This window comes from Galeopterus variegatus, unplaced genomic scaffold (assembly GCF_000696425.1).
Source record: "Galeopterus variegatus unplaced genomic scaffold, G_variegatus-3.0.2 Scaffold689, whole genome shotgun sequence".
Lineage (NCBI taxonomy): Eukaryota > Metazoa > Chordata > Mammalia > Dermoptera > Cynocephalidae > Galeopterus > Galeopterus variegatus.
The window spans coordinates 541,313-552,980 of NW_007726800.1; the positions used below are offsets into that span (position 1 = coordinate 541,313).

At 41.7% G+C, this 11,668-nt stretch overlaps 1 protein-coding gene across 2 annotated transcripts in view; it reads right to left on the reverse strand.

Moving 5' to 3' along the window:
- Positions 1–210: 210 nt before the first annotated feature.
- LYAR (Ly1 antibody reactive) overlaps positions 211–11,668 on the reverse strand; it is a 21,328-nt gene continuing 9,870 nt past the window's right edge. Inside the window, exons 4-9 of one of the 2 annotated variants that reach the window (XM_008571479.1) lie at positions 7,786–7,893; positions 7,591–7,674; positions 4,001–4,439; positions 3,564–3,650; positions 2,535–2,620; positions 211–1,911 (exon numbers count right to left, since the gene is read on the reverse strand). In XM_008571479.1, coding sequence (XP_008569701.1) covers positions 1,777–1,911; positions 2,535–2,620; positions 3,564–3,650; positions 4,001–4,439; positions 7,591–7,674; positions 7,786–7,893 — 939 coding nt within the window. In that variant the 3' untranslated portion in view covers positions 211–1,776. The remainder of the gene's footprint in view (positions 1,912–2,534; positions 2,621–3,563; positions 3,651–4,000; positions 4,440–7,590; positions 7,675–7,785; positions 7,894–11,668) is intronic. The other variant, XM_008571480.1, reaches the window with a different exon arrangement.

Here is an 11,668-nt window from a genome sequence, read left to right on the forward strand (position 1 = left end):
GGGCCACCAAGATCACCGTCGCTAACCTTGCTTCTTCGTTCTCGTAGAGTTCGAGGGAACCGGGGGGCCACCTCCTCCAGGCCCAACGGGCTGGACACTGCTAGAATTCTGAGCAGCAGGCAGCCCTGTCTCTGCACCATGCTGCCTGGGAGTTTACCTCTTCAGAACCCTGGGTAATAGCTGGTAAGGAAGGTGAAATGAGCGCGCAACTGTAGCATCGAGTGTATATTTTAATTTTGTCACATTTGCCAAACTTTGCCTCAAAGGCATCACAGTAAAACTGACAGTTTTGACAGAAAAATGAAAACCAATACACATTTTGAAATAACTGTAGTGCCTGTCCATCATTACGTGATCCTCACGGTAGCTCTGCGTCTCCCCACGCGCACTGAGGCACAGTGAGTCCACTTCTGCTCCCTGGAGCGCTGCAGTAGGAAGACGTACCGGACTTGGGAGTCCCAGCTGCGTTCTGGTTTCATCCCTAATTAGGTATATGGTCTGGGTCAAGCTGCATTTCCCATGTTTCCCTTTGCTTTCTGGAATGTCTAAAGCTTCTCATGGCTCAAAAATGGTTACTGTGAACAATAACAGTAGTGACAGCAGCCACTGAGTGAGCATCTACTTGGTGTTAGGAATGGTGCTGTACACTTGACAGGAACTAGTTCGTTCACTCACAACCCGAGGGGGCCCTTTACTAGTTCTACTCTCCAGGTGGAAAAAGTGAGGTTCAGAGAGGTGAACCAATAAGGGACAGAGCCAGGACGTGACTCAAGCCTATGTCCTGTTCATTCCCCAAATCATAACTGAACACAGAGTGCTGCTAGGCTCAGCTGGCTTGTTGGGCACACTCGGGCACTCAGAGGTGCAGGCAGGGTCTCCCCCCAGCTCTGGACCCTCCTCCTGCTACTCCTCCCCCTCCTCATCCTTTTAACACTTGTTCCATGGCCTAGTCTTGCTTTCACCTGCAGGATGAGGTATGAATGATACTGGTCAGAGGGGTGATTCTTACCAGAAATACCAGCTTTTAAAAGACTTGAGTAAAACCTACTCAACTACCAAAAGGAGGTGGCACACAGCTTTCCTCCAGCACAGTAAACTAGGACTCAGAAGACCATTTCTGAAAGCATTTCAATCCAATCCGAGCATTGGAGCAGCAATCAGCTAAATAATGGACTCAGGCTCACAAGAGCTATTTCCCTGTACCTACTGCTGCCCAACACAGGCCACATTCCTAAGTCTGTCTGTGGCTGAAGGCAGACTAGGCCACAGTGTGGATGGGCTAAACTGTTACAGAGAAGCCACCTCTAAAGAGCATAACTTCTGGGTAAATAAGGATTAGCACATAGAAAAGACTGTTGTTACCACCATTCCTGGACCAAACAATTCACTTGCACATTTTAACAACACAAAAAATAAAAGCACAAAAAAATCTCTTCTCTAAAATGTATAGAAATGATATGCTTAAAATTAATACTTTTTAGTCTGATCAAAGGAAGAATTACTTTTTGACTAGTCACTCTACTACATTTTTAAAAATTTCCCACATAGAAGTATTTTTTAAAGTACAATAACTTTTGCTACCACAAACTTAGGATCTTGGACAAGAATATAATTTATTTTTTCATAAAAGTTCTACCAAAAATATATTTTTCCTTAACTTAAAAATACAGCTTTGGAAAACAAAATTTGAGGAGTTGTAACTCGTTACATGTTTTATAAACAGCAGTGAAAGGAAGAAGTCAACAGAATGGATTCGATTTTTAGATATGGAAATGTTCATTTTAAAAGCTTGACTTTGTCCTTTAATAATTTAAAGGTGGGGTTCTTGCTGATTTTCTTATTAAAGATGACCAGGAGTTCCTCTTCGGATCTGTGCTGTTCATTCGTCACTATGTAATACTGAGCTAAAACCTTCACAAAGAAACATAAACGTCAAAGGGGTGTATTTGTCCTAGAAATTTACCTTAAAATGTTCTTCCTTTAACCCAGAGTAGGCCAACAGTAAAAGATAAAAGAAACCCAGGTGCTGGTTACACAGGTGTGCTCTGCTTGTGAAAAGTCACGCAGCTGCCCATGGAGGAGCACTTGGTCATGTGTGTGTCGTACAGAGATAAAAAAAGTAAGGAAACAAAAGACAATAATCCACTGCTCTGGAATAAGCAAAGGAGAGAAAAAATGTCTAGAACAGTAATTTTGAAACAACATAATAAAAATCAAATAAAAGCAGCTCCAAAATCACTGGTGTGTACACACAGAAAGAGAGAGAGAGAGAGAACATTTTAAAATAAATTCTCGGGGCCGGCCCGTGGCTCACTGAGGAGAGTGTGGTGCTGATAACACCAAAGCCACGGGTTTGGATCCCATATAGGGATGGCCAGTTAGCTCACTGGGTGAGCGTGGTGCTGACAACACCAAGTCAAGGGTTAAGATCCCCTTACCGGTAATCTCTTTAAAAATAAATAAATTAATTAATTAATTAAATAAAATAAATTCTCCCCAGCTGTTCTGTGCCTGGGTCTGGTCACATGCCATACCTTTTTCCTTAGTTTTTTGATTGCTATTTCGTTGTCAGGGGCTTGTTTCAGAATTGCTTTAATAGTTCCTTTCCAGTTGAATTTACCTGCAATATAAAGAAGAACACGTAAGACTTGTTTTTTTGTACTTCAAGAAAGGTAAAGAAACAACTTCTGCAATACCTATTTACTTCCTGGGAAATGAACTAACCCTCCAACAAGCAAGACACCACTGTACTGTGGAGCAGCCACTTCATCTGTCCAATCACAGTGGCCTAGAAGCACTCACTACCCATCAAAGCACTCGTTCTTACAGTGAGCAGGGTAAGTATCACAAGTACCATCGCCACTACAAACTCCTGTGAATAGTTAATGAACTCAACAAAGATTTACTAAGCACCCACAGATCATGGAGCTGTCCAAGCACAGTTTGGAAGACAAAGATGAGCAAAAGCAGCTTAACTTTGAACAAGAGAGAGGACAATCACAAATAATTATTATACAGGGGATGAAAAATTCATCTAGGGGACTTCCTTAGAGGGAGTAGACATACTTTCCCCAGAAAACTTTTACACAACGACCACACTACTCCAGCCAAGCACCACAGAAAAAATGGTGGCTGCCCCCCTGCCCTGACCCAACAGCAAAGGCCTTGTGGGGAGCCTGAACTCTTCCCTTGCAAAGCTGTTGTGAATAATGAGGGCACTTCTAGGAAAATGATGAGAGGACACAAGAATCAGGGGTGGGGGGAAGAAGGGAACAGGATCTTGGAAAGCCATACTGGGTTTATTCTTAATCCCAAAGATAACATATATTTGCAATTCAGCCTGCTTTACCTTTTTCCTTGAAGACAGAGGGACAGAGACACTGTAAATATGACACACACACCCTAGAAAACTGATTTTGCTTCTAAATTCTTATCCGTACCTCTGGAGAGTAAGATGCTGCTAGAGGTACCCAGTTTACCACCTCCTCCTCTGGAAAGGAGCATCTCTCAGCCCCTTCCCAAACTTAAATGGGGCAGTGCTTTACAAACGATGGTAGCAATACCTTTAGCAGGAGCCTCGTGGTCTTCCAGTTCTCCGCCCTCAGAATGTCCTGGGAACTTCATCTTTTTCTTCTTAGAATCTGTTTCAACTAAATATTTCAAAAGAAAAAGAAAGAGTTTGCATTTATGATAGCAGCTATCATTTAACGAGAGCCTCACTCACGCTCCACGCGTCACCCACGTCATCTTACTTATTCCCCAAGCAAGCCAGCACCGTGGGCTCCAGCACCCTCCGTGCTGGAGATGAAGAAATGGGGAGCTAAGAGCCGAGGTCACTTGCCTGGGCCCAGCCAGGCTGGCCTGACCCCAAAGCTTATGCTCTTTCCCTTACTTGGTTCAAAATGCAAGGCCTAACAGTGTTTATATATATACATATATATATCCCCAATTCACAGCTTTGACATCTCCGAACACGTCCCAGCATAAGCCAGCCACATACCCTCCGAGTGCTTCCGCTTGTTGCTTCTTGCAGCCGTCTTTGCCTCTCCCTTGGCAGTGCCTTCCCCGGGGCCCGCGCTCCCGGCCTCCACCGTGTGCTGGCTCTTGCTCCTCTTCTTCCTGCTTTTCTTCCCCGCAGAGCCGTTGGCCTCAGGGGCTTCCCCGCCTCCAGCTGCAAGTTCAGCCTCCTGTCCCCCTTTGCGCTTCTTAGGCTTCTGACTCTTTGAATTTTCTTGGTGGTTTTCTAACTTGAGTTCTTTCTTTTCTCTTTTTCTATTCTTCTGCCGTTCTTCCTTCCTTTCTCTTTTATTCTTTTTCACCTCTGCTTGCCCTTTTGGGGCATCATTCGCTTTGGAGGAGGGACCCTTGGTGGAGGTTTCTACACACAGATTTGCCACTTGGTCAAGTGGCTGTTGATCTTGCCCCTTACTGACTGGCTCCTTATTATTAAGCAAAACACATTAAAAAAAGACACATAAATACTCATTCTGTTTGAACACAGCTGTTCACATCATTTCATGCATCTACTAAATAAACTGTTCAAGAAAAATGGTTTTACCACTTACCATTTTTTAACTGTGACACACTCCCCAACAATAGCTAAGATGTAGCAGTAAATATACAAAATGGGAAAAAATTTCCCCCATTCCACACCCTCTTCTATGAACAGACATTTTCATTCTACTGGATACATGAAGAATCCTTACGTCACTTATGCCAGACCTTTAATTCTGGTGCACAGATCACCTTTCTTTCAGATGAAAAAAGAGCACATAGTATGGTAGAAACCACTGGATTTATGTGTCTGCAGAACTGAGTTCAAGCTCCAGCTCTGTTCACTACTAGTCAGGTGATTCGGGGCAAGTTATTTATCTACTTTGAACCTATTTCCTCATCTGTAAAATGAAAGGTAGTAATACCTAACTTACACAGTTGCTGTACAAATGAGAAAAGATATGTGCTTAGCACAGCAGGTGCTCAATAAACCAGCCCAATGTACATGAAGAGTTTTGTAAATTATCAAGTACTAGGCAAAGGTATTACTATCATCGTTATTCAGATTAGATGGCTAACCTTAGATGATGGTCAGGGACACCTGGGTAAGTGTAAAGAACGGCAAGTAAGGAACCACAGAAAATTAAGTGACTACGTACCCTGGAATAAGATAAACTTTCCATTTCTGCATTACCTTATTAAAATTGGCATATAGATCCTATTTAAAACAGTGACATTGGCGTAGCTCAGTCCCTTTCCCTGCTGGACTCTGAGCCCCTTTCTCAAGAGATGACCTAGAGTAATTTACTGAATTGCTCTGGGAGCCCTAATGCCTCTGGAGCAGCTGGGAGAGGGTCATGGCAGCAGCTCCAGGGGGGCTGGAAACCACCACACTGCTGCATCTGCAGCCTGTGTTCAAGTTCCATCCCTTCTAATTACTAGCCAGATGACAAGTTGCCTACAATCTTCCTCCCTTGAGAGACCATAGCTAACAGGGAGGGAACGGCTGTCCCCAAAACAAGATCGAATAAAGGACTGGCTTTCACTAGTGTACAACTCAGATCTTAATGCTCAACCCCTGGCTGAAACGGACATTTAACTAAATAGCTGAAGTTTTCTCAGTGGCAGTTCAGAGACATCAAGTTGCCAAGGCTTGTGGGGAAAACAGGCAGAGCACCAATTCAGAAATGGACCTAGGAGGAAGGAAGGGACAAAGAAACTTCACATCATCTACAGTTCTGTTTCTATTATAACCACTGACTGCCAGAGACCTTAGCTTCCCCTCTACCCAGTTGAGAGCAAGTCTCCAGCTGGTGCCTTGCTGCTACTTCCAAACCAAATGCTCAGCCACAGGGAGGGAGGGAGGGAGGGAGCCGACCCAGTCATTCACCTAGCAGCCACTCAATAAATGAGTTAACCAACCCTTCCCCATCTTCTTTCTCCTTCACTCCACACTCTCCTCAAATGTGGTCTCCTCAGCAACACCCTGACTGACTCTTCCCTAACAGAGCCCCCTTCTCTCTGAAGCCCTCCCCCACACCTTCTGTTTCTTCACAGCACTTATCAGGACCCAACATCACACTGTGAACCCATATCCGTTACTGTCTGTCTCCCCCAGAACACAGCTCCACAAGGGCAGGGCTTTGGCCTAAGTACAGCTGCGTCCACAGTGACCTGTGCTAACTACGATGGGGTAGGTAGGGTGAGCTTCAGCAGTGAAGAACATAAAAGCATCCGACCTGCCGCTTGGTGCAATTCCAGGAGGATGAACGTTTGAGGGATGGAGGTCCTCTTGCTTTGCATTGCAGCCACCAGGGCTGTGCTGGAAGGGCCACTGGGCAGGAGCAAAGCAGGAACTAGCCAAAGCTAATACAGCCCAAGTTGACCATGAGCTGTACACTGATTATTTTAATTTTTAGTATGTTGTTAACATCAAAAGGCAAAACTGGAAAAAACTTGACCAGTCAGAACTTCACTGTTTTTTGAAACCACTGATATAAGTCTCCAAAGAAGGTATAGGCTCCAAATAGAAATAAAGTGAGATTGAATTAATGTGAAAAAAAATTTTTTTTTCCTTTTTGTCTTTTTTCGTGTCCGGCAACGGATCGCAACCCTCAGTGTCGCGCCCGTACGGGACCGGGACCGACAACGGGATCGCAACCCTCGGTGTTGGGTCCGCACCTCGCTCAGCCAGTGAGCGGGAACCGGTCTGTACGTGGGATCCGAACCCTCGGCGGGAGCACCACCGCACTCCCAAGCGGCGCACTGTAGCAGTGCGCCACCGGGCCGGCCCAATGTGAAAAATTTTTAAATCAACAATGTAACCAACAACATGGCCAAAACATATGAAACCAGGACTTTCTGAATGTGTGTTCCATGTTTGGGGCCTCTCACTACCAAACCATTTTGATTAATAGGCAGTTGATTTAATCACTGTAAAGGAATTCTCCCTCCACCAGAAGGAAAGAGCTGCGTGCTGGCTGAACGTCCATCAAGTGCTGGGCATCCCCATCCACCTCAACACTACAATATCTGGAGGATTCTATGGCCCTCTCAACCCTCATCTAAAGGAACACCCAGGCACTATGTCCCACTCTGCTGTATTTTTCTTCATAGCACCAACATCACCTGAGTTCCTTTATATTTTTTGTTCAGGGCCTGGCACAAATCAGGCACCCAGTAAATACTGAATAAATGAATGAATATTACTATCCACATTTTTTAGATAAGGAAACTGAGGCTAAGAAGTTAAATAACGTGTCCAAGATCAAACGTTTGGCAAACAGCATGCAGGGATTCAAACAAGGTTGGTCAGAAATCCACAGCTCCTGTTGTTTCCAATGCATCCCACTGCCTGACTTCTAAGCAAATCACCACATTAGCTGTACCATTATCAAACATTAGGATTAAATACCTTTCTCTGCACCATAAGGATATCTTCTCTGTAGTGCATTCAGTTTATTCTTTCCCATAAATGAAGGCACAAAGAGGCTCTCTGAAAAAGAAGGCTGTCTTGACCTCCAAAAATAAGATATCCCATCTCATTATTACTAAATATTTCTGCCATACTGCAAACTAAAACTAGATCTGACTTACACTGCTGGAAGCTTCAGAGAAGATGTTCCACACCTGCTCCAGAACAGATTCATTATGAACTTTTAAACTGTTCTTCATCCAATTCTGTAGAGAAGAAGAAGAAAGAGAACCGCTGACGCCATTTTGCCAGGTACACAAGCTCAGTCACTGATGGCCACATGCCCCTCCCTTCAAGGGAGCCAATCAAATCCATACCTGAAATTTCACCTTTTTCCTGGGAACATTGTCAAAAGCACTAATTTGCTCCAAAAGTTCTCTCACTTTGGGACTGACATTGGGTCTCTTCATTAATTCATTTATTTTCTACCAAAAAGAAAGATAGAACAATAAACTGACTTTAAAAAACTTTTAAAAAGTCCTTGCCGTGGCCAAAAGGTTCATATTTTAAGCCCAGATTCGGTATTTACGTTCATGCTTAAAAACACAGATTAACTTCTATTCAACAATGTACTGGAGTCCTAGCCCGGGCAGTTAGAAAAGAAGAAATAAAAATCATCCTAATTGGAAAGAACAAGGTAAAATTATCTCTTTTCACAAATGACAGGGTCTTATATGCAGAAAACCCTGAAGACTACATACAAAAAACTGCTCGCATAAATAAATTCAATCAAACTGCAGATTACAAAATCAAGACTCAAAATCAAGTTGCATTTCTAAGAACACACTAAAAATGAACAATCCAAAAAAGAAATTAAAAAAAAAAATTCCACTTGCAGCAACATCAAAAAGGATAGAATAGTTAGGAATAAACTTAATCAAAGAGGTGAAAAACTTGTATACTGAAAACCACAAAACATTGCTGAAATTAAAGAAGAAACAAATAAATGGAAAGACATTCTGTGTTCACAGACTGGAAGACTTCATAATTTAATATTATTAAAATGTCAGTACTACCCAAACTGATCTACATATTTAATGCAATTCCTATCAAAATCGTGTGTGTGTGTGTGTGTGTGTGTGTGTGTGTGTTTCCCCCACAGAAACAGTGTGTGGGGGGGTGGGGGTGGGGTGTTTCCCCCACAGAAACAGAAAAATCCATCCTAAAATTCACATGGAATCTCAAGAGACACCAAATAGCCAAAGCAATCATGTAAAAGAAAAACAGAGTCAGAGTCTCATACTTTCTTTTCCTTTTTTTTTGGTGGCTGGCAGGCACCCTTGACCTTGGTGTTATAATACTGACTTCTAACCAACTGAACTAAGAGCCAACACGAAAGTCTCATACTTTCTAATTTCAAAACTTACTACAAAGCTACAGAAATCAAAACAGTGTGGTGCTGGCATGAAGACAGACATATAGACCAACAGAACTGAGAAATAAACCCTTATATATACAGTCAAATGATTTCCAACAAGGGTGCCAAGACTATTCAATGGAGAAAAGACAGTCTGTTTAACCAATGTTGCTGGGAAAACTAGGATATCCACATGCAAAAAAGTAAAGTTGGCCTCTTACCTTACACCATATACAAAAATTAATTTAACATGGATCAAAAACCTAAAACTTTTCTTTACCTTCCAGGGTTTTATTTTTTGTTGTTGATTTTATATATTTGTGGGGTACAGAATCAAATATCAATACATGTGTACAATATATGGTGATCAAATCAGGATAATCAGTACACTCATCTTTACAAAACATAATCTTTGTGATCCTTAACTAGTCTCTCACCAACCCCCTTCCTCCCCCCCCCCCCCCTCTAATAACCACAGTTCGGCTTTTTTTTTGAAAGTTTAATGTATTACTGTGATTGCTTCTTTCTTTCTTTTCCTTTCTTTTCTTTCTTTATTTTAGCTCCCACTTATGAGTGAGGAAATGCAGTATTTCTCTTTCTGTGCCTGGCTCATTTCACTTAACATAATTTTCTCTAAGTTCATCCAACTTGCTGCGAATGGCAGAATTTCATTCTTTTTTATGGCAGAGTAGTATTCCATTGCGTATATATACTACATTTTCCTTATTCAGTTATCTGTCAATGGACATTTAGGTTGATTCCAACTCTTGGCTATTCAAAGACCTAAACTGAAAGAGGTAAAACTATAAACTCTTAGAAGACATCATAGGGGAAAAGCTTAATGATGCTGGATTTGGCAATGATTTCTTGGATATGACATCAAAAGCACAGGTAACAAAATAAAAAAAATTGACCTACATCAAAATTTAAAACTTTTGTACATCACAGGACACTATCAACAGAGTGAAAAGGAAACCTATGGAATGGGAGAAAATATTTGCAAATCACATCTGATAAGGGTTAACATCCAAAATATATGAAGAGCTATTACAACTCAACAACATAAAAACAATCAATCTGATTAGAAAATGGGCAAAGGACTTAAACAGACATTTCTCCAAAGAAGATATACAAATGTCCAATAAACACATGAAAAGATGCTCAATATCACTAATCATTAGGGAAATGCAAATCAACACTGCAATGAGATGCCATTTCATACCCATTAGGGTGACTATTGTCAAAAAAAAAGAAGTGTTGGCGAGGAGGTAGAGAAATTAAAACGTTTTTACATTGTTGGTGGGAATGTAAAACAGTATGACTGCTATAGAAAACAGTACAGAGGTTCCTCAAAAAATTCAAAATAGAATGACCATGTAATCCACTTCTGGGCATATGCCCAAAAGAACTGAAAGCAGGGACTCAAACAGATATTTGCACCCCCATGTTCATAGCAGCATTATTTACACGGCCAAGAGGTGAAAGCAACCCAGTGTCTGTCGGGGGATGAATGGTAAGCAAAATGTGATATATACAAACAATGGATTATTTTCACCCTCAAAAAGAAAGGAAATTCTGACACACACCACAATATGGGTGGACCTTGAAGACATTATGTTAAGTGAAAAAAATGCATCGCAAAAGGACAAATATTGTTCGATTTCACTTATATGGGGTAACTAGAGTACTCAAATTCACAGAGATAAAAAGTAGAATTGTGTTTGCCAGGGGCTAGAGGGAGGGAGGAATGGGGAGTGAGGGTCTAACGGGTACAGAGGTTCAGTTTGGGAACATAAGAAAGGTCTGGAGATACATTGTGGGCACAGCTGCAGAACAAAGTGAATGTACTTAATCTGATACTTAAAAATGGTTAAAATGGCAAATTTTATGTCATGTATATTTTACCACAAGAAAAAATATATAAATAAACTGAATGTAATCAAAAGAATCAGACAAAGATGGATACTGCATGGACCGGGATATAAATTGAAAACAAGACAACAAGCATTAAGATCTCGTAAATTTGAAATAGTGAAAACAGGACAGAAATGAAAATTTAAAAATAGGGACCTAGAGAAAATGCTTCTGGCAATCCCAGGGAAGGAAGAGGAAAAAAAAATAATTATCAAGGTTAGGAAGATGACAGTAGAGGAACGATGGTCACCAATGAGCCAACGAAAGGATAAATGATGGAGCTAAACAAATACGCAGGAAAATGTCCCTGCATTAGGAAAGAAGTGAATCTATACATAAACAGACCAGAAAAAAACTGATACAGGACACTAAGACAAGGGTGCTTCAGGCACACAGGCAGAAAAACATAACTCAAGAAACAAGACAACATGAACAAGGAGAAGATCAGTCTGGCCTCGCCCTCACTGCAGCAGCCAGCAGTGTCAGAAGAGAACAGGGCGCTGGCAACAAAGTTTGGAGGAAAACACTGTGACCTATTTAAGTCAGACATCTGTCCTGATCCATCTATCCACAGTCTGTGTGCAAGCCCAGAGACATCTGGAAGGATGCTGGCAGGCATGGGGATCTGAACCCTTGACCTTGGTGTTATTACACTGAACATCAGCAAACATTCACACTGGTCTCTTCTGGCTGGTTGGTTTTGGGATCATGTGCTGCTTTCTTCTGCGTATTTTTTCTGTATTACTTGAGTGGTTTTTTACTAAATAATGTCTGCCTATATTTTATTAAAATGATAAAATTACAAGATAAAATGGGCGAGGTCTGACAGGAGCCAGCCCCAAGTATGGAATATGGCAGATGGGGGTGAGATCCAAGGTGACTTTTTTTTTTTTTTTTTTTTTTTTTTTTTTTTTTTTTTTTCGTGTCCC